The sequence below is a fragment of the Gadus morhua genome, chromosome 17 (genome assembly GCF_902167405.1).
Source record: "Gadus morhua chromosome 17, gadMor3.0, whole genome shotgun sequence".
Taxonomy (NCBI): Eukaryota; Metazoa; Chordata; class Actinopteri; order Gadiformes; family Gadidae; genus Gadus; species Gadus morhua.
This window is the reverse complement of record NC_044064.1, coordinates 6,697,723-6,720,136: the sequence shown is the minus strand read 5'-3', so window position 1 is coordinate 6,720,136 and position 22,414 is coordinate 6,697,723. Positions and strand designations below refer to the sequence as shown.

The 22,414-nt window shown below is 44.7% G+C and overlaps 3 protein-coding genes across 8 annotated transcripts in view; 1 reads left to right on the top strand and 2 right to left on the bottom strand.

The window, feature by feature from the left end:
• Positions 1-23: 23 nt before the first annotated feature.
• Positions 24-13,064, bottom strand: LOC115529058 (zinc finger CW-type PWWP domain protein 1). 3 transcript variants are annotated; one of them, XM_030337508.1, is made up of 14 exons: positions 12,614-13,064; positions 11,851-12,293; positions 11,596-11,675; positions 10,390-10,451; positions 9,978-10,082; positions 8,501-8,621; positions 7,696-7,771; positions 5,520-5,624; positions 5,073-5,153; positions 4,870-4,945; positions 4,663-4,718; positions 4,552-4,579; positions 3,959-4,096; positions 24-746 (listed from the first exon to the last, which is right to left on the bottom strand). In XM_030337508.1, the coding sequence occupies exons 1-13, from the start codon at positions 12,633-12,635 to the stop codon at positions 3,960-3,962; spliced, it is 1,392 nt and encodes a 463-aa protein (XP_030193368.1). In that variant the 5' UTR covers positions 12,636-13,064; the 3' UTR covers positions 24-746; position 3,959. The 3 variants fall into 3 exon arrangements, with proteins under 3 accessions (XP_030193368.1, XP_030193369.1, XP_030193370.1); XM_030337509.1 differs by lacking the exon at positions 9,978-10,082; XM_030337510.1 differs by lacking the exons at positions 24-746; positions 4,552-4,579 and having other exon boundaries at positions 4,039-4,096.
• A 668-nt stretch (positions 13,065-13,732) lies between these two features.
• On the top strand, positions 13,733-19,051 carry mepceb (methylphosphate capping enzyme b). 3 transcript variants are annotated; one of them, XM_030337506.1, is made up of 8 exons: positions 13,733-13,889; positions 14,592-14,962; positions 15,312-15,517; positions 15,900-16,203; positions 16,288-16,792; positions 17,195-17,407; positions 18,357-18,465; positions 18,692-19,051. In XM_030337506.1, exons 2-8 carry the CDS (start codon positions 14,637-14,639, stop codon positions 18,742-18,744), a joined length of 1,716 nt encoding a protein of 571 aa, XP_030193366.1. In that variant the 5' UTR covers positions 13,733-13,889; positions 14,592-14,636; the 3' UTR covers positions 18,745-19,051. The 3 variants fall into 3 exon arrangements, with proteins under 3 accessions (XP_030193366.1, XP_030193367.1, XP_030193365.1); XM_030337507.1 differs by having other exon boundaries at positions 13,745-14,348; XM_030337505.1 differs by having other exon boundaries at positions 13,775-13,793.
• A 994-nt stretch (positions 19,052-20,045) lies between these two features.
• Positions 20,046-22,414, bottom strand: part of ephb4b (eph receptor B4b) — a 32,640-nt gene continuing 30,271 nt past the window's right edge. Inside the window, exons 20-22 of one of the 2 annotated variants that reach the window (XM_030337502.1) lie at positions 22,098-22,291; positions 21,505-21,663; positions 20,046-20,955 (exon numbers count right to left, since the gene is read on the bottom strand). In XM_030337502.1, coding sequence (XP_030193362.1) covers positions 20,850-20,955; positions 21,505-21,663; positions 22,098-22,291 — 459 coding nt within the window. In that variant the 3' untranslated portion in view covers positions 20,046-20,849. The remainder of the gene's footprint in view (positions 20,956-21,504; positions 21,664-22,097; positions 22,292-22,414) is intronic. The other variant, XM_030337504.1, reaches the window with a different exon arrangement.

The window sequence follows — 22,414 nt, the reverse complement described above, 5'->3', positions numbered from 1 at the left end:
AACCAGTTTTGTTAAATGCTTTGTTAAATGAATCAACATTTATTATCTTGCAACTGCAGTTGGACAATAACACGTCCACTCTAAACAAACAATAGAACAATATTTCTAGTATTTATTTAACAAGCTAAACTAATACTTCTCGTATGTAAAGTATACCAACCTATTTATATGAGAACATTAAAAAGTAGGGGTAAAAAACTGGTGAAACAAACATATCCTCTTAAAACCAGCGCTTCCTTCTATATGCTGCTCTACTAAGAGCCTTAACCTGGCACCAGTCCATACAACAACAAATAACAGTCTACAGGTAACGCAACAAACCAATAAAAGTCTCTATTGTTCCTCAACACAACATCAAATTAGAAGTCCCTATGCTTCCTCAGCACAACATAATATTAGAAGTCCCTATTCAATCTTCAACACAACATAAGATTAGAAGTTCCTATTCTTCCTCAACATAACAAAAAGAAAAGTTACTATTCTTCCTCAGCAGAACAAATTCAAGTCCCATCTACTCCTCTTCAAACATAAAGTAGAAGTCCCCTCTACTTATTTTCTCCTCTCCATCCCTTCCCTCTATCTCGGTACCTTCCATCATCGGCTCTCTTCTAACCAATGCTATCCTCTCCATTTCTTCGTGAGGAAGTAATTATCTCCATCTTGTCTCTTCTTTCCAACGCTCTCTCTCATTGCGGTCTCCCTCGTCCTTTCTTTCTGTCTCTTCTGGTAATGACTTTCGGAAGATGCTACGGAAACACCAAACACATGTCATCCCTCTTGATCCACCTCATTTAGCATCGTTAACACCTACATACATTAGGCTGGTAAACCGTATCAGCTACCTAATTTGATGGCCAGCTGTATCAGCTACCTCATTATGCATGGTTTACCATATCGCTACCTCCTATGGTTAGACAAGGTGGCCAAAATACTTAAAGTCCCGGTTTTCTATTAGGCTGTGGAACTGCTTATGAACACAGGGAGATTGTCAGAGTACAACAGTCATCGTCATGTGTGGGCTTTCCTTAATTATGCAAGTCCCGGTGTCATTCACCTTGTATTATTGAGCAATAGCAGGCAGCAGTTTATCTGGTGGTGGCGAGTGATTCAGACAAAAGAAATGAAATTGGTCTAGTATTGAGTTAGAGTGCTTCAACAATTTCAGGCATGAAATTGGATGAGATGTAATCCTATTGGGCAATAGCACTCCTTCGATGTATTACCTCCAAAAATGGTAGTTTCTGCCACTGACGGGCTGAGATTGTTATTATGTGTCTGACCACATTATAGAAAAGATCCCTGCAGAGAAACAAAAACTTTTTCTTTACCTTTCGCTTGTCCGTGTGTTATTGTTTATAACCAAGTCTCCCCTAAGGAGCAGGGAGAAACCTCAGTGAGGGTTGGAGAGGAGAGGGACGGCAAGAGTTTGTTTTTCTGGACTTCGGAAAGTGTAGCTTAGTGTTATCTAAAGGTTTTGGGTGAAGTAGAGTTGAGATTGTAATGACAATAGGAAAATTTCCGACATTTCAGTGACTTTTCCTTGAGCGGGCTTGGTTAGACACAATAGCAGACTGGATCAAGTGAAGTGTAAAGAAAAAGTATTATTCTCTGTAAGGATCCTTCAATAATGTTGTCAGACACTACCAATAACAATCTGAACCCGTCAGTGGTATAAGCAATTTCAGAACACGTACTATAGCGTACATTGACACTACTTTCAAGAAAACGAATTTAGCTTCAAGAACTTTTTTTGTCAAATGCACATACCAGGATACAGTGAAACAAAAGTTGCAATGCTTACAGGACAGTGCAAAAACAGTAACTTACATTTAAGCATTTACAATTTAAAGAAGATCCAAATATTTTAATGTAAAGTAGCAACGCTATGTGCAATAGGTGTACATAGAAATAAAGGATCTGTAATAATGGATGTAAAACTGTGTGTGTGTGCCTGCCTGCATGTGTGGGTCTCCGGTGATCAGTATAAACAGTCCTGATGGCCTGGGGAAAGACACTGTCTCATTCTCTCTGTTTTTGCCGTGTGACTGCGGAGGCGCCTGACCACAGCAGCTGAAACACTTTGTTGTTGAAAGGGTGAGGATCCTTCACGATCCTCCAGGCTCTGGTTCTGTTCCTCATGCGGTATTAGTCTTGCAGGAGGGGGGGAGGGGGGGTGTAGTTCCAATAGAGCGCTCAGCTGAACTCACTTTTACTCTCCGAAGATCCAGAGGGAGTCTGACTTTCCTCAGCTGCCTGAGGTGATAAAGGCGCTGCCTTGCCTTTCTCACCAGTGTCCGTGTGGGCTGACCATGGCAGAACCTCTGTTATTGGAGACTCCCAGGTATTAATAACTGCTGACCCTCTCCACAGTAGGCCCATTAATGCACAGTGGTGTGTGCGTCCCCGGCTTTTCTGTTGTGCTCTCCTTTATTCCACAATCAGCTCCTTTGGTTCTGTTCTGGTGACATTCATTAGGAGGCTGTTGTCCTGGCACTAGTCACAGGTCGGCCACTTCCTCCAGATAGGGCTTCTCAGGGCTACTCATCGTTGTCAGAGATCCGGCCCACCACCACCACTGTGTTATCCACAAACGTGCTGAGGGAGTTGGAGCTGAACCTGGCGACACAATCATGTGTGTGCAGAGAGACCAGTAGGGGCTGAGGATGCAACCCTGTGGTGATCCGGTGTTCTGGAGTTCCACGATCCAGGCACCAGCTTATTTTCCAGGGGATGGACATTAGCATTAAAGATGCTGCACAGCAGCTGACGGTAGGCTTGAGCTCTCAGTCTGTCCCGAATGCTGCAACGTATTTGCGCAATGTTTTCTCATTTGTTTCCACAGAGACGATTCTCCACTGTTATTGTTGTGGCCTTCTCATATAACCTCATTCGCTCACCATGGCTCGAGGTTTATCCCCAGAATGTGTGCGGCGGCCGTAGGGTGTCAGGCCAAGGGGTCAAATGTTTTTCTGACAAAAGATATAAAGAATAAATACAATAATGCACAATCTCTGCGAAGATGCGACGATGGCGACCACACGGGCCGCGCCATGGGGAAATACTAGGGTAACAATGCAACCGGTTTCGCTGCTGCAATGGCTGAAGCTCTCTCGCTCAATACTTGACCAATTTAAAATATGGTGGCACAGATTAGTCACTTAGACCCAAATGGATGGGAAAATAGGTCTTGATCTGTGTCATATAAAATGGGTTGCCATGGTTGGCGCGACGCTGGGTGGTAGTTTTTCAGCAGTGCTGGAAGTTATAATACTCTATGGCTCTGCCGGTGTGAGTGCCGCCATTGGGAAAAAAACAAACACTTACGTTTAAATTAAGAAACCCAGCTACCCTCACACAACATGTGAGGGTACTTCAAATTAGCATACAACAAAGGTAGTCTGTAAATTGTGTAGTTTCAATGAAATTCCACCACAGCACTAGCACTATTCAAGAGCATGCGTAGTAAAAACACAGACACACTATTCTGGATGAAGGGTCACCAGAAAATAAAAAAAAAACACTGTAACTGGAGCCTATTACCTAATTATCAGCCTGTTGCTATTTGTAAGTAGAGCTCATTGATTGTTTTCAACTCATTGAGGGAATTTTCCCCTTGTTTGAACGATGAAATAAATACTTCTACCCCACTGAGCAAGATGGCAAAAAAATGTTATTTCCCCCTACAACCACTTACACTTAGAAAGTATTTTGTAAACTCTTGTGTTGAAAGAACACTTGATGTCTTGATATGTTATGAATCTATTTTGATGTGCTTTTGTGTAACTTCTGTGTTTTTTTTATGTCAATTAATATCAATACCGCAGTATTCATGAACAGTAACACAATTTCATATCTGTCAATATCTTGCACCCCTAAGGTGCATCGTAAACATTCAGGTTCAGGGCCCAATGCCTTTCTGTGGATTGTTACATCTCTACTGTAGATAAATATGTCTAACCTTATTGAGAGTTCTCCTCTTCAAGTCCTCCACTCTTTCTCTCTTTTCTTCTCTTCGTCCCCTTCACCGTTCTGCAGCTCTTGTTTTCATCACTATCATTTTCATCACTCTCTCTTTCTCTCCTCTTCTTCAGGCTCCCTGGAGAACCAAAGAGAAGTTTTACGGCTGTTACATCAGCGTATATATTTTAGATTCAAACAGATTTTTGTCATCAGACTTAAGGCATGCTGGCTTGGAACATGTTTCCGGAAAAACAATGAGCCTGACAACTCAAATCATATTAACATCTATATGACATAACTCTGCATAACACTGAATCCGATTCACATAGTGATCCATCTGGTTATCTGGCCCTCAACTTATTTAGTATTTTATCTGATCAACATATTAATCAGTATGATATCTGACCATCATATTGATAAGGCTGATATCTAACAATCAGCATATTGATCGGGCAAATATCTGACATTAACATATTGATCAGTTTGATAACTATCAACATATTGATAAGTCTGATATTTTACCGACATATTGATTAGTCTAATATCTGATCATCAACATATTGATCAGTACAATATCTGATTATCACTGACCTCTCTGCTTTGAACTCCCATCTTTTGTCTAAAACACATGAATACAAACCACACTGTTAGTAACCAACGGTTGCATGTGGGTAAATAAGTCAGTGAGTGAGTGGGGTATACCTTTTTATTGGTCTGTTCCAATCTGATATGACTATCCAAAATATCATATGCAGCTTCTACAAACACAGACAGCAAGAATGGTAATCTTGTGTTTATAAAAACATTGGAACCCTTCTACTACACTGAAAACATGTTAGTATAATTGTTATGATATCCCTTAAAAGGCTTTTTGTGTGTGCGCGTGCGTGCGTGCGTGCGTGCGTGTACCTTCTAGGTCGCTGCCCTCTGAACTTTCCCTATCAGACACAAAGCGACCCAGGAAACCGAACATGTCTATCCTCGTCTGTGAGGCATGGACACAGAGAGTGACAGACAGATTGAGACAAACAGACCACAACTCCGTTACCTTCTCTGATAGAGACATCAACACAAACGGAGATAAAGTCAGGTTCATACAGGCAAGTACATACTATTAGAGTTTCTTTTTGGACCCGTGCTGCCATGGCTACAGCTTTTTTCAGTTTTTCCATGTGTCGCTTCTGAGACGGCATCTGACATGACAACACAAATTTACACACAGAATGTAACATGGAGAGGTGCACAGTAGGCACTTTATAAGGATTGCCTTGTAACAGTGATAGTTATGTTCGAGTGATTGGTATGTTACAGTAATATGTACGTTGCAGTGGTAGCTATGCAACAGTTGTAGTTAATCTACAGTGGTAGGCGTGTTACAGTGGTAGTTATTCTATAGTGTAGCTGTGTTACAGTGGTAGTCATTCTACAGTGCTAGGTGTTACAGTGGTATTTATCCTACAGTTGTAGCTGTGTTAGTGGTATTTATCCTCCAGTTATAGCCATGATACAGTGTAAGGTATTCCACAGCTATAGCCATGATACAGTGGTAAGCATCCTACATTTATAGCCCGCTCCAGGGTCAGGCTGGAGTAGGGTTTGATTCTGCCACTCGACAGCCAGGCTCTGCTCACTGGTTGGCCGAGGTAGGTCACATGATACCGAGACTACAAACACACAAACAGTAGGGGGTCACACATTGAGAGGCGAAGTTTAAGACCCTCCCCAACATCTGTAAAGGTAGGGTAGGAAATACATAAACAGATACATAGGTTAGATACTGATATAAGGCCTAAAAAAAAAAAAAGTTTGGTTCCTGTTGGTTGTCAGTTGAGGTCATGGGTAGGTAGGGAATTTTTTTTATTTTATTTTTTCCAGCGGCAGCGAATGATAGGTAGGTTGTTTTCATTTAAAAACGAGAAAATTCACTCATCCTTGTACAGAATGAAGGTGCTGTACAAAAACGTAATCATAGTTTGCATACATTTTTTTTTCCTTTTTTTTTTATAAAGCTCATAAAATAATTTGGGTCGCACATATATTGACAGGGTCGGTCGGAAACCGGAACCAAACCAAAAAATGTTTTAGGCCTAAGGTTAAATGGATATATAGGAAGCATTCAATGAATAGGTTAGACAGATATACAGGTTATCATCTCACCTGAGTGTGCGTGCGTGCGTGTGTGCGTGCGTGCCTGCGTATTGTGGTAACCCGGTGCTCGGTTGGGCCAGGTTCCACGGATGAACGACACTTTTAGCGTGCGGATACGCCGTTAAAGGCATTTATTTACAATCAACTTAAATCAAACAAGGAGCTCGCAGTCTCTAGGGCCTCCGTGGGCCTCTAGCCTCTCCCGGACACGAGCACTTCCTCCTTGCTCCCGTCCCCTGCTGTGCCGTCCTGGACCTCCTTTTAAGATGGCTCCTCTGCCACCGGCCAGGTGTCCACCAATCACCCTGATTGGGGAGGCGAAAGGGATGCTCTCCGTCGCCGGCTGGTGGGTGGGGGTGGTATACCCCGTCCTTCACGGTCCCTCGGGCCCGTCCAGGCCGAGGTTTACGTGGCGGGATGCCACACTCCTCCACCCTTTGACCAAGCCTCAGGTAGACGAGGGACCCGCCCAGGCAGGTATCTCGACAGGGCCGGGTGTCTCCTGCGGCGGCGTCCCTCGCGGCAGCGGCGGCTGCGTCCCCGCCCGGATCGTGAACACTCCGTGTGGGGTACGGACAACCACGTGGCACGTTGGGTACGTCCGGGTGTCCCCGTGGACGCAGGCCACCTCCATTGGTTCCCCTGCCTTCCCACCCGCCAGGTCGGGGCGAAGGAGGGTAACCACACTGCCGGTCTCCAGGAGGGCCTGCGTGTCCCGGTTCATCACCCGCGCCGGGATGGTCGGACTACCGGACGTTCCCTGCCCCCAGCAGGTCGCCAGCATACAGGGCCGACCCGTCCCCATGTCGGCCAGCGGCGCCGTCCCGTCCCGGCCTCGCGCTGCGGCCTTCTCTCCCGCTGCGGCGGCGGCAGCGTCCCTCGCGGCGGCGGCGGCGTCCCTCGCGGCGACGGCGGTGGCCCTCGCGGCGGCGGCGGCCCTCGCGGCGGCGGCGTCTCTCTCGCGACGGCGTCTCTCTCGCGACGGCGTCTCTCGCAGCAGCGGCGGCGGCGTCTCTCGCGGCCGGGTTCAGCATACCGTATGGGTGGGGTACTTCACCGGGGGGTCGTAGTGGGATCTTCAGCTTGCCTCTATTCTCCACCATGTGTGGTAACCCGGTGCTCGGTTGGGCCAGGTTCCACGGATGAACAACACTTTTAGCGTGCGGATACACCGTTAAAGGCATTTATTGACAATCAACTTAAATCAAACAAGGAGCTCGCAGTCTCCAGGGCCTCCGTGGGCCTCTAGCCTCTCCCGGACACGAGCACTTCCTCCTTGCTCCCGTCCCCTGCTGTGCCGTCCTGGACCTCCTTTTAAGATGGCTCCTCTGCCACCGGCCAGGTGTCCACCAATCACCCTGATTGGGGAGGCGAAAGGGATGCTCTCCGTCGCCGGCTGGTGGGTGGGGGTGGTATACCCCGTCCTTCACGGTCCCTCGGGCCCATCCAGGCCGAGGTTTACGTGGCGGGATGCCACAGTGTGTGTGTGTGTGTGTGTGTGTGTGTGTGTGTGTGTGTGTGTGTGTGTGTGTGTGTGTGTGTGTGTGTTTGTGTGTGTGTGTGTGTGTGTCTGTGTGTGTGTCTTACAGGATTGGTGTCTGTTCTGTGGGTGAAGCAACAGTACTGGTGGGTGTCTGGGTCTCTCTCTACCATGGCCGGCCACCTGTTAAAAGCCAGCCAAAGTCACTATATACTACATATAGGTATATACACAGGATATACATGTATAACATCTTAACATCGCGCCACTATGTTACATTTAAAAGGAATTAAAGGGCTGCTGCACTGCGGAAATTTACATTCTGAATATTTTGTTTTTTTATTTCTTTAACCTTTCAATTGGAAAAACCCGTTTTTATTTGAAGCTTCCAAGAGCATAACCACAACATCACAAGCCAATGCTGTGTAGAGGCAACCAGTGGCTTTCAGATCCCCTCCGGGGCCTTTGCTGACTCGGTTACGGCAGAGCTTCAGTGTCAAGCGGGTCGCGCAGCAGGCCAGCCCCTGGGCCCCCCCGCGGAGGGCGGCGTTGTGTCGTAGGAAAAACGACACACATCGGAAGATCTGGGTTCGGGCCTTGTTTAGAAATAGTTGTAGCCAAGGACAACGCAACACGCCAACTAGGTGGCTGCCTCACTCCATCTAGGTGATTTGTTTTGGGCTTCTCCAGACAAAGGAGCCGGGATGGGGGTGTTAGAGGTCCGTTTGTTTGTAAAGGTTGGATAACGACACATGGCCTGGTGTTGTTGGCATCTGGGAGAACGGCCTTGAGTGTGTGTGGAGATGGCTGGTTTAACCTGCGCAGCCCCAAGAGTCCAATCAGACTCCTTCACGTGAGGCTGCTTGAACCAGCCGTCATCCACACATACTCTTACAATAGTGTAAGCGTTACCATGGATACCCGGTCTGCTGAGCCCAGACGAGACAGCCTGGCCGCAGACTAGTGCTGATGTTGTCGTCATCATCGTCCCCAGACCCCTCCTCAGATACACTACAGCTAGAGTACTGTTCATCTGGAGAGAGAGAGAGAGAGAGAGTGAGAGAGAGTGAGAGTGAGAGTGAGAGTGAGAGTGAGAGTGAGAGAGAGAGAGAGAGAGAGAGAGAGAGAGAGAGACTATTACTTCTAGGGATGGGCATTTGAAGACATATCAATGTTCGAATATTCGGTAAGAACTCCACTTGCAGCGCATAGGCCTGCCTCGCATTACGCATGATGTGCGCATACAACAGAACATCAACAAAAATATATTATCTGTAAGACGGAAATATAATATGTCGAAAACACTAACTCCAGTTAACTTAAGACATAAGCCCACCTACTGCATCACAAATTTTTGTTTAAAAAGAATTAGCATATCTACGTGCTCGGGGAATAGGCAAATGCGGAGGCGATTTACAATCAAGCCCGTAGTGGAAAAGACTCTCTCCGCTGGAACAGAGGTTGCCGGTATAGCAAAGTATTCTAAGTATTAAATGGCATTAGTATACACGTTTAATGGATCAATATGTAATTAATATAGCTAATGAATAATATTTAATTAACTTTAGGCAAAAAAAAATAAAAATCTGCTACAGCTAAAGTTGAATACCCACGTCATTTTGAATAATCGAATATTCTAATAACCATGCCCATCCCTAATTACTTCACGCTAGAAAATATTAGAGAGAGACTATTACTTGCACTAAAGAACATTAGAAAAAAACAATTACGATGCACTACGATACATCAGAGATACAGTGCAACAGTTATTATCGAATATTCTATCAGGAATGATTGTGTGCGAAGTGTGTGAACGGAATGCGCTGCTATCATATCTCTTATAAATATCTTGTCCTCGACAAGTATCTGCTCCTTATTAAAGCAATGCATTAAGGGAAGGGTCGTTTTGAAAGGGTCTACTGTCCATTCCAATGCAACAACTAGAATGATTTAGAATGAAAGTTAGAATGATATTGGATATTAAACCGATATTCACGCTCTGAATAAGTGATGGACTGAAGAATGCCGGTGTGAGTCTCCTCTGCCCAACGCTCTGGGAACGATTGTCACTATTTTTATACAATCTGCAAATTACCAAGTACCTTCGCCTTAACAATAGCCTTCCTAAAACGCTTTTCAACGGGTTCAGTCGGATCAATGTCGACCGGAAACTGGTGAATAAACTTATTATAAAGCAATAACTTCATCACACTCATGCCAAAAGAAAGAAAAGAACGAAAGAAAATCAATGAAAGATTTAACTAAATAAATATGTACCATGACATTAAACATGAGATACACTAGAATACGAGATAAATAGATAATTACTGTACACTACAACACAATCAGACACAGAGAGAGAGAGACTATTACATATAATCAAGAGTACCTGTATTGAGAGGGCAAGTCCAGGCACCCAGCAGGTCTGAGGGTTCGGACCCAGACTTCAGTCTCCTCCACTTATCACAGTCACTACACTGGACCCACTGGTCATCTAACAGAGAGAGAGACTACTATGGTACTATGTGCAGTGTGTATAGAACTATAGTAGGTGTTACATGTACAGTGTATATAGTACTACGGTATGTTACATGTACAGTGTATAGTACTATGGTATATTACATGTACAGTGTATATAGTACTACGGTATGTTACATCTACAGTGTATATAGTACTATGGTATATTACATGTACAGTGTATATAGTACTACGCTATGTAACATGTACAGTGTATATAGTACTATGGTATGTTACATCTACAGTGTAGTACTATGGTAGGTGCGACATGTTTAGAGCCTTACAGTATTCTTCATCCTTGTCCTTTTGTTCATCATGTAGTTTCCTCTGGAAATAACTTGGAGTTCTGGAAACACAACCATTGTATTAATGATTTCTTAAAACACATCCACTGTATTAATTATTTCTTAAAAACAACCATTGTATTGATGATTTCTTAAAACACATCCACTGTATTAATGATTTCTTAAAAACAACCATTGTATTAATGATTTCTTAAAACACATCCACTGTATTAATGATTTCTTAAAAACAACCATTGTATTAATGATTTCTTAAAACACAACCATTGTATTGATGATTTCTTAAAACACATGACTGTATTAATGATTTCTTAAAACACAACCATTGTATTAATGATTTCTTAAAACACAACCATTGTATTAATGATTTCTTAAAACACAACCATTGTATTGATGATTTCTTAAAACACATGACTGTATTAATGATTTCTTAAAACACAACCATTGTATTAATGATTTCTTAAAACACAACCATTGTATTAATGATTTCTTAAAACACATCCACTGTATTAATGATTTCTTAAAACACAACCATTGTATTAATGATTTCTTAAAACACATCCACTGTATTAATGATTTCTTAAAACACGACCAATGTATTAATGATTTCTTAAAACACAACCACTGTTCTGATTATGTTTGAACACGCAACATCTATATTAATTAGCATTACCGGTAATATAACAACAACTAGAAATGAGGTGAACAAAAGAGCTGTACACCAACACATTAACTACAGATACAATGTGAATGAAAATGTAAAACTATAGTCATTTGAAAGTTGAAGCTCTGCACTAACATCATCATAACGGTGAACCAGCACCAACGAATGGAAGGGCCGTGCCTGGACGATCGTCACAAACTTACTGCGCATCATGTCGACTATAAATTGTATAAAAAATCAAGAGTCATTTCTTTGCTCGACAAGTTGTTTATCAGAGAAACATAAATTATTCATGTTTCTCTGATTGTCGAGCAAAGAAATTTGAAGTATGTGTACATACTACATATTTATACGTATATGTATTTAAATTACATATACGTATACATGTGTATATGGGATTGGGATAGGGATCAAACGTGCACATGCATACGTAGATATGCACACGTCAGCATGTAATGGCGCCCCGAGTCAGATTGATTCAGGAGTTGTAGGGTTTCTATTTGCTTTGGGAGAGTGCGTGTCACCTGCGTTGGACGGTGGTCTGTAGCTCTTCCTTCAGCACGGGACTGGCATCATCCAGGACTCTAGCAAATACCTCTTCAAACTAGGACACACAAACACATGCATAATATGCTATAGATACAACACATTTCTTATACGTATTCTTTATAACTATACTTTCTGTCTGTCTCTCTGTCTGCCACTTTTATCTTAGTCTCTATATTTTTCCGTCTGTCTTTCAGTCTCTCTACCCATCTGTCTGTAATCATTGTTCACACCTCATCTATCCCTTCTTCTGCTGGTATCTGGCTCTTCTCTCTTGTTTTCTTCATTTTGTCCCCTTGTGTGTGCTCCGTCTCTTCAGCCTTTTCTTGGCCAGCAGCCGTGTCTTCTTCCCGTCCCTTTCCTAGAGGTCTGCTCTTCTCTGCAGGGATGGGGTTAGGCAGTCTCTTTTGTTCTCCATCTAGAGGTCGGCTCTTCTTTTTAGAGATGGGGTTAGGCAGTCTCTTTTGTTCTCCATCTAGAGGTCGGCTCTTCTTTTTAGAGATGGGGTTAGGAAGTCTCTTTTGTTCTCCATCTAGAGGTTGGCTCTTCTTTCTAGAGATAGGGTCAGGCAATCTTTTTTGTTCTCCATCTAGATGTTGGCTCTTCTTTTTAGAGATGGGGTTAGGCTTGCTTTCTCCTGTCTGGAAGAGCGGGATAAACCGGGCTTTTTCTTTGCCTGTCAAAACAAAATGAAGTCAATCTCATTCTATTTTTATTTCATAATTAACATGCCAAACGCATTCCTTATATATATCATTATTAAGACAATATCCACCTACATTTTGATGTAACGTCGAATCAAAATCAACAAGTGTCTACATCATTCTTACATACAGTATATCGTAACGTGTCCAATCATTCTTTATTGATTAAGTTTAATTTATAATTGACGTTATGATATCATATATGAAGAATGAGGTTGACTTGTTAATTGTGAAGTGTATACAGAAATATGTGAACTTCAATCCAAACACATAAACGTATTTGTGAACATACCTTTTTTGCTAGTTTTGTCCATTTCTTTTTAGACTTCAAAACGGAGAAATCAATTCAATAGCAACAAACGTCTCTTAATAAATGCAGGTGAAGTTTAAATACAAGTCGGTATGTGATAAATATATGTATATTTCTGTCGATAAACTGAGACAACGAATGAAATACTTCTTTACGTTTCTTGGGGAAACTAGAGCTCGAGCTTGAACATTTGCCGCCAAAAGCCGCAGATCGGTGTGTCTGATATATCCCCTAGCACCGCCTAGAGGGGTCTTTGGCGCCTACTTAGCCTTGCATGTTTTTATAATGAACCTTCCTTTTACGCTACCTGCGTTATCCTAAGTTCAGATCTTAACAAATAACATAAATTGATTATACTATATCTAATAATATATTTCATAAATATAAACTATCAACTAGGCCTGTATGAGAAGAACTACACATCCCATAAGTTTGGCTGAAGCATTACGTAAAGAACTACACGTCCCATAAATAGTGAGTAAAGTAGGGCACTAGAGGAGGTGGGGGAGGGGAACTAATGCTCTCTGTTTGCGATTGTCACACTACTACGCACGGTAGTGTACAATCATGATAATAAATACTAGGTTGTTAGGCTATATGTAAGGTTATAAGGCTATAGTATTAGATTGAGATAACCTACATACCTTCATACTGTGTGTGTGTGTGTGTGTGTGTGTGTGTGTGTGTGTGTGTGTGTGTGTGTGTGTGTGTGTGTGTGTGTGTGTGTGTGTGTGTGTGTGTGTGTGTGTGTGTGTGTGTGTGTGTGTGTGTGCCTGCTTGCGTACGTGCGTGCGTGCGTGTGTGTGTATGTTTTTTTGGGGGGGGGTACATTCCTGTACTCTGTTGGTATTATATAAATGTTAATATATTGCTACATCGATAAAAGGCTATGTGCTGTGTAACGCTAACTTACATAATTGTAACATAATCCACACTCGTTTTCAGAGAGAAATAGTTTGTGTTTTAAACAGGCAATAATGAAGGCAGCTATCTGCCTGGAAGGCGGGTCCTATTTGTTTTCCAGGTGAAAAGTAGATCTGACTGGCCGGGGAGAGGAGGCATGACTTCAGAACGAAATGGGATTGGTCAGTTACAGCGCCAGTCACGTGTGTGTGTGTTGGTGGAATATAAAGAGCGTGCCTGCGCGAGAGCAACGGATCGTGTAAGAGCCAGTCTGTTGGATGTAGTCATAATACTTTGATATTAATGTCTCTCTCAGCGCAACAGCAGATCACAGTCTGAACGTCGTGCTAGTTAGGTATGAGCTAGTCTTTCTGCAAGCTTTCTCTCCACTTGTATTTTTCTTTGAGGAGGGAGGGGTGAGCCAACCGGGGTGGGCAGTGTGAGTGTTTCTTTAATGTATTCATAAGTGGGCGTGGTCGATCCAGGACGAGGGGCGGGGTTATGTAAATGACCAAAGTGTATGTTTCTGTCAGTCTTCAAACTCAGAAACCCAACAGGCTACAATACACGCATGCACGCAAACACACACACACACACACACACACACACACACACACACACACACACACACACACAGTGTTGGAGAAGAGTTAACTACTTCACACACAAACGGTTCGCTGAAGAGGAGCTAATCACTACACACACGCTCACACACACACACACGCGCACACATATGGACAGGCGGGAGAGACGAGCTAACTGGTACGCACAAATACACTGGAGCGCGTGTAGCCGGATTTAGTGGACTCGCACTGTAAGTACCAAGTTATATGATAGAACTGTTGCTAGAGTGACGTTGCAATAGTAACGTTACTAAAGTGACGTCACTACAGTGAGGTTGCGTTACTTTACTACATAGTGACGTTGCTATAGCAACGTTACCAAAGGGAAGTTGCCATAGCAATGTTGCTGTTGCTTTGTTGCCATAGCGACGTTGCTGCTGTAGTATAGGATCATGTGTGTGGTTGTTGTCTGTAAATCAATCTAATCTTTTTAGACCAATGCTATTGGATGCCAAAAGAGAAAATCCTCCCAGAAGAAGATGATCAAGATGTCTGTGGAGAAGGAAGTAATGGCGCTGCAGGTGCCTGTCCTTCAGTCAGAGCAGCTCAGATCCCCCAAGACTCATCCACTCCATCCCAAAAATGGTATCCAGTCCTCCCACAATCCCCCTGCCCCAACCTCGTCTCAGCGAATGGGCAAGAGGCGGTACTCCCTGGGCGTCGGCTTCAAGGGACTGGCTAAGCGAAGGAGGCGGGCCAACAGCGACAGCCAATCAGAACCTGTTCTACCCAGCAACTTCCTGCTTGGTGGGAACATCTTCGACCCGCTGAATCTCAACTCCCTTCTGGATGAGGAAGTTAACAGGTACTTCTTAAACTACTTGTATCTCCTTGGTACCTCGTTGACAACTACTATATACCTTGTTACCCCTTAAACAATTTCTTTTTATCCTACTACCCCACAATACTATATACCCTGGTACCACTTTAATTACTACTATATACCCTGGTAACACATAAACTCTTACTATATACTCTGGTGACCTGTTGACTATTACTATACCCTTGAACCTCTGAACTGGTACTATATAGCCCGGTCCCCTGTAAACTTCTTTCTTAGGAGTGATAGAATGACGGAGGGTTAATAGAGAAGAGAGCATGATGGAGGGATGATAGTGAAGTGAACAGAGTTGACACTTTTGTTTGAATCTTAGGTCGACCAATCAGGCGACGCCAAAGTGTTCGCCCTTGCCGTCGCGGGGCGGTGACCCTGTAGAGATCCTGGTCCCCCGTGACATGACCGACCCCCTGAACCTAGAGGGGGCGGGAGGGGTCCTGCTGTCACCCCTGAAGACCAGGAAAAGACCCAGGAACCGCCATCACACCATCACTGTGGAAACACGGTCCTTACCCCCAACAGGTACCCCTCACCCAAACTACCTCCCCCCAACCCCTTACTCCAACACCCTCGCCCTAACCTCTCACTGTACGACCTCACCCATTTATTGATTCCAGATAACACTTCTGTGCCCGGATCTGGGAAAACTGGAATCTAGTGATAGTATTGATGGTAGTGATAGTGTTTGGGTTGCAGTACCGCCTTTCACCAGAGGCTCAGTGTTTCTTAATCTCAAGTGATAGTACTGAGTGTTTTCTACTGCATTACCACCGGTCACAAGAGGAGCAGTGTTCCTCGGTCTCCGGAGATAGTGATAGCTTCTGTTGCAGTACTTGTGTTCACCAGAGGGGCAGTGTTCCTCCGTCTCTAGTAGTGATAGCAATGATGGTGTCTTCTGTTGCAGTACCGCCGGTCACAAGAGGGGTCAGTGTTCCCCCGTCTCCGCTCCCCTGTGAGCTCAACACGTCCATCAACTGTCGTGACGACGTGGTCCCGCCCCTTACCCTACCCCGGAGACACACCCACCCTCCACTTAGCCAGCCTCGCAAGGCCCGTAACCATGGAGACGGTCCCCGTAACCAGGGAGACCGTCATCGGAGGCGCCGCCGTACCACCTCTGTGAGGTCATCGGAAAGCGTCACAGCAGTCAGCGTCGCCCAACCAACCAGGTTCCAGACCCCTTTAGTGGGCGGGGCCAAACCCAGCAGGTATGTCGGTTAGACCTTTCAGTCACTGGTCTCATTAGCATGACTTTAGTCACATGACTGACTCCCCCCCCCCCACCCCCGCAGATGTGGAGGAGTTCCTGGAACAGAGTGCCCGCCACAGAAGAAGACAAAGGACAGGCATCGCTATCAGCATGGCGGCCACAGCCGTTACTATGGTTACCATGGGTTCTACGGGGACCAATGGGAGGGCAGGGTCGGAGCGGGGCCGGACCCTCGTCTCAGGCTTCTGAAACCTGATTGGTTTAAAGAGAGGCGGGTCCTGGACATTGGCTGTGGAAGCGGTCACGTGACTCTGACCATCGCCCGGCACTTTGGGCCCACACACATCCTGGGACTCGATCGCGACCAGCGATTGGTCGACGTTGCGACCCACAACATCAGACACTTCCTGTCACATGACCTGGTGCTCGCAGAGAGACACCAAGGCCATGCTGGGAAAGAGGAGGGGAGAGGAGAAGGGGAGACGTCCTTCCCTCTCTCCTTCAGGGTGTCTCGTGGACCTCTGGCCGCACCTTTCCTCCTCGACACCCTCGACGCAGGGTTCCCTAGCAACGTCACCTTCATCACGGTGAGTTCCCTAGCAACGACACCTTCATCACGCCCTCAACCAGTCGCAGACCAGTTACCGCTTAATCATAGCATATGGTTAGCTAACACCAGAGCATAATTCGTTACGCCATATCCTTCGCTTAGTGTTAGCTTCTAACATTATCGATTAAAACCATAGCATGCGCTGGGGCTTAGCGTTTAACACATTGACCGATATTTGTTCTGAATACTTTGATCGGTTGGGTTAGAGGAGCCGATCACATCCCGTCGCTCCAAGTAGGCTGACCCCAGCGCAGCCCGCTTGGGGGCGGGCCGGGCGCACTATGGCCCAGAACCCCGGAGATGTCACTAGACGTAAGACAGACGGATGTTATGCTATGATCAATCATGTGTGGTTACCATAGCGACCGTGTCGTTCCAGGGCGACTACGTGTGCCGCCAGGAGTCGTGGCCCGGGCGCGGCACGTACGACGTCATCCTGTGTCTGGGCGTGACCAAGTGGGTGCAGCTCCAATCAGGGGACGCGGGCGTGGTGCGTCTGTTCAAACGGGCCTATCAGAGCCTGGCGCCGGGCGGAATGTTCATCCTGGAATCCCAGCCGTGGAGCAGCTACAGCCACAGCAAGAAGGCCTCGGTAACTACCGCCACACACTCACCCTGGTTACGATATACCAGATAGGACACGCACTGCTCACTAGATACCAGATAGAACCCACACCCTGGTAACTAGATACCAGCGACCACACACACTGGTAACTAGATACCAGATAGATTACACACACTGGTAATTAGATACCAGCGACCACACACACTGGTAACTAGATACCAGCGACCACACACACTGGTAACTAGATACCAGATAGATTACACACCCTGGTAACTAGATACAAGCGACCACACACACTGGTAACTAGATACCAGATAGATTACACACACTGGTAACTAGATACCAGCGACCACACACACTGGTAACTAGATACCAGATAGATTACACACACTGGTAACTAGATACCAGCGACCACACACACTGGTAACTAGATACCAGCGACCACACACACTGGTAACTAGATACCAGATAGATTACACACACTGGTAACTAGATACCAGCGACCACACGCACTGGTAACTAGATACCAGCGACCACACACACTGGTAACTAGATACCAGCGACCACAGACACTGGTAATTAGATTCCAGCTACTACACATACTGGTAACTAGATACCAGCGACCACACACACTGGTAACTAGATACCAGCTACTACACATACTGGTTACTAGATACCAGATAGATTACACACACTGGTAACTAGATACCAGCGACCACACATACTGGTTACTAGATACCAGATAGAACAGACACACTGGTAACTAGATGCCAGATAGAAAACACACTAACTGGTAACTAGGTACCAACTACTACAACGCATACAATACTCACTAAATACCAGATACTACACACACTACTCACTAAATACCAGATACTACACACATACACTACTCACTAAATACCAGATACTACACACACGCGTACTCACTAGAAACCAAACCGCAGATGGATCATGAGTTGATGTTGTTTTCCAGGAAACAACCTATCAGAACTACAGAACACTGAGGCTCCGCCCAGAAGACTACAGCTGTCACCTGACACAGACAACTGGCTTCACATCCTACCGCCTGCTCACAGAATCTGGTACGCACGCCCGCACGCGCACATATGCTCACAAACTCTGGTACACACTCTAATAAACACGTACACAATTACTCTCACACACACACACACACTCTGGCGAGCAGACACACAGACAGACAATTACTACTGGCTGATTGTTAGTTGTAAGTTGACATATGTGTGTGTGTGTGTGTGTGTGTGTGTGTGTGTGTGTGTGTGTGTGTGTGTGTGTGTGTGTTTTTTGTAGGTGATCAGAGACCACTGTACGTTTTCCATAAAGGCCCCGCCCAGAGGAAGTAACTCAGGAAGAGGAACCTTCACGGGAAGGGATACAGGAAGAGGAACCTACCATGGTTTCCATGGGGATGACTGGAGGATTGAAAGACAAACCTGTTGCCACACACACACACACACAGCTGGGAGATCGGACAGCTGATTGTCAAATAAACTGTCAAATTAAATAAACTCAAATAAAGTGTGATTGAAAGGCCTTCTGGGTAAGGAGAGATGTCAGTAGGTACGACTGATTCATATATCTATTGATGACATCAACTCCTCCAGAGCTGCCTCAATTGCTCCTGGTTTTAATAAACTACTGATGACAGTTCGGCTCTGTTTTCATGTTCCCACAAACACTATATAGATATATTTATATCGATATAAGTATATATAACTAGTGCTATTTACATCTAGCTTGAGCTGGTCAAATAGTCTCTACTACAGATCTACAGGTTAGTCTATACTCAACAGGTTAGTTAATTTTCTCTATAGGTAAGTCTAATGGTAGGTTAGTCTACACTCTACAGGTTAGTGAGTCTACCCTCTACAGGTAGGTTAGTCTACAATACAGGTTAGTGAGTGTACCCTCTACAGGTAGGTTAGTCTACACTCTATAGGTAGGTTAGTGAGTACCTTACAGGTAGGTTAGTCCATACAGGTTAGGTATTCTAAAGGTAAGTTAGTATACAGGTTATTCTACTCTACAGGTAGGTCTACCTGGAGAGTAACTACCCTAACTATTTAGTTAGTAACAAGTCCAACTACACTAGCTCTTCGTAGTTATCCCCAGCCGTTTAACTACAACACAGTAGTTGTATGGGCAGTTCTATAGAGCTAAGCTAAAACCTCCTTGATAACTGATCACAATCGCACTTTGGCTCTTTTAGCCAAAGGCCTCCAGCATCCACAGCAACAGAACTTATATAGAAAATATTTTGCCAAAAGTCACATTTGCAGGACACCCAGAGCTACAGTAGTTATCCCATAACCTAACATGGTACCACAGGATAAAGATCGTACCTCAGTAATAAAATAGTACCAATGGACTATTATAGCACAATCATACCACAGTATTAACATAGTACTACCATAGTATAACATAACTAACCTAGTACCACAGTATTAACGTAGTACCATAATACTTGCATAGTACCATATTATTACCATAGTACCTAAGTACTAGAACATTACCACAGTACTAACATAATACCGCAGAAATACTGTAGTACCAAAGTACTAACATAATTAACATACTACCACAGCACGCACACACACACACACACACACACACACACACACACACACACACACACACACACACACACAGTAGAAGTGGTATTTATTGGGTTTGTATAAAAGGTAGTACAGTAAAATAAAAACCATATAATAATACATCATTAAAAATAATCAATATCAGGTATAAAACTAATAGAGATATAAACTGCCTTCAATGTGAAGACACACACCCACAATGCACTGGGCCATGGCTCGTTCACAGCTCCAGCCCCGGCTGCAGGCCCTGACTTGTCCTAGGTTACTCGTCCAATTGTACATGGCAACAAGCCATAGGTAGTCAGGATATTACCATAGCACCAAACACTGGATACGGGCGACAGGTTTCCAAAGCAACAAGCCATAGCAACATCCACATGTTCCCATAGCAACAAGCAACTCGATACAGTTCTGATGTTTCCATAGCAACAAGCTGATGGCTACAGTTCAAACAATTCCATAGCAACAAGTCTTATATATACGGTTCATACGTTGTCCTTGCAACAAGCCATAGATACAGTTTGGATGTATCCATAGCAACAAGCCTGTAGATACAGTTCAGATGTTTCCAAGGTATTACCCATAGACACAGTTCGGACGTATATCCATAGCAACAAGTCATATATGTGGTTCAGACGGTTCCATAGCAACAAGTCATATATATGGTTGAGACGTTTCCATAGCAACGATCTGGTCAGTCCATTCCTGATTGGCTCCGGCATCAGTGGTGATGTCATCGGTCTGTTAGCTGCAGGTTAGCTAGAGACGGATGTATGCTGACGAAGAGTTTTTCACTCATTGTGTTTCCTGAGCTGTGATTGGCTGAGCGGGGAGCATCCCGCCAGGTGAATCCATCAGAAGGGCAGAGTGGGTGTGGCTTTGTGATTCCTGAGTGTCTGAATGGACGAGAGGATCTTCTTCTGATGACCCGCCAGGGTGACGCCCACTCTCAGGAGGTCGCTGTGGAAACAGACACACCATATATATATAGATCGACATAATACATAGTTGTTTATATACCTATCTATAACTATATATCTAACTATAAATATAATATATAGTTTCAAACTCTAATGATATTTGAACAAAATGTGCATAAAGAAAATGTCACTAAAAAAGACCATTCAACGCCATTCTTCCTGTATTTCCATTTCATATGCAACTGTAAACAAGATCTGGTATAGTCACATGGTATAGAGACTCATTATCATAAAGGACAAACTTGTAGTCTGTACATTGTTTACGTTATCGTTGTCGCCCTGATCCCCAAGCACCCGTAAGGTCCCCCACCGAAAAACTTCACTGGAATGGGGGGGTGCTTCATAGGAACAGGCTAGAAGCAGCACATGGCTTTACCATAAAATCTGAATAGTCTACTAAAAGTCTCCCAGTCAACGAATGATAATCGCAAACCATTTTGTCGTTATGTTTTTAAGTCGCAATGATTCGTCGCACCACATCTGGTAACATCCTTAATATGATTCAAGATTATATTATAGTATATATTACTGTGTATCCATGGAAACCAGAGTGTCCAGAGTGGTGAAACCAGCCTGCAGGAAGCTGTGCTCGTAACGAGACATGTTGATCGCCCCAAGCCACTCGCCCACCGAACCACCGAGAGAGAGAGGAGGATGCCGCCTCTGGTCTAACAGGGGATGGGACGAGCTACATAGACACACACAGAGAGAGAGAGAGAGAGAGAGAGAGAGAGAGAGAGAGAGAGAGAGAGAGAGAGAGAGAGAGAGAGAGAGAGAGAGAGAGAGAGAGAGAGAGAGAGAGAGAGAGAGAGAGAGAGAGAGAGAGAGAGAGAGAGAGAGAGAGAGAGAGAGAGAGAGAGAGAGAGAGAGAGAGAGAGAGAGAGAGAGAGAGAGAGAGAGAGAAACAGAGAGGGTGATAGCAAGAATTAGAGCAAGAACGAGAACGTAGGTTATATTTTATCCTGTAATGTGGAGGAGAAGAAAGAGAAGGAGAGAGAAGAGGGGAGGAGAGAAGAGAGAAGGAGAGAAGGGAGGGGAAAGGAGCCTGAAGAAAGAAGGGAGAGAAGAGAAGAGAGATGAGAAGAGGAGAGAGAAGAAAGGAGGAGGAGAGAAATGTCTCACCCAGCTCCATCGGGGTGAATGATCTTCAGGGAGGCGGGGCTTCTGATCAGCTTATCCAGAGCTGCCACCACTGAGCAGAACTTGGGCCGATTGGCTCGTTCCTTCTGCCAGCAGTCCAGCATGAGAGCATGCAGAGACACAGGGCACTCTGGAGGGGGGGGGAGCCGGAAGTCCTGTTCTATAGCATTGATCACCTAGAGAGACAGACAGGCAGACAGACAGACACTCTGTAGTTCTGTTCCATAGCATTGATCACCTAGAGAAACAGACAGGCAGACAGACAGACACTCTGTAGTTCTGTTCCATAGCATTGATCA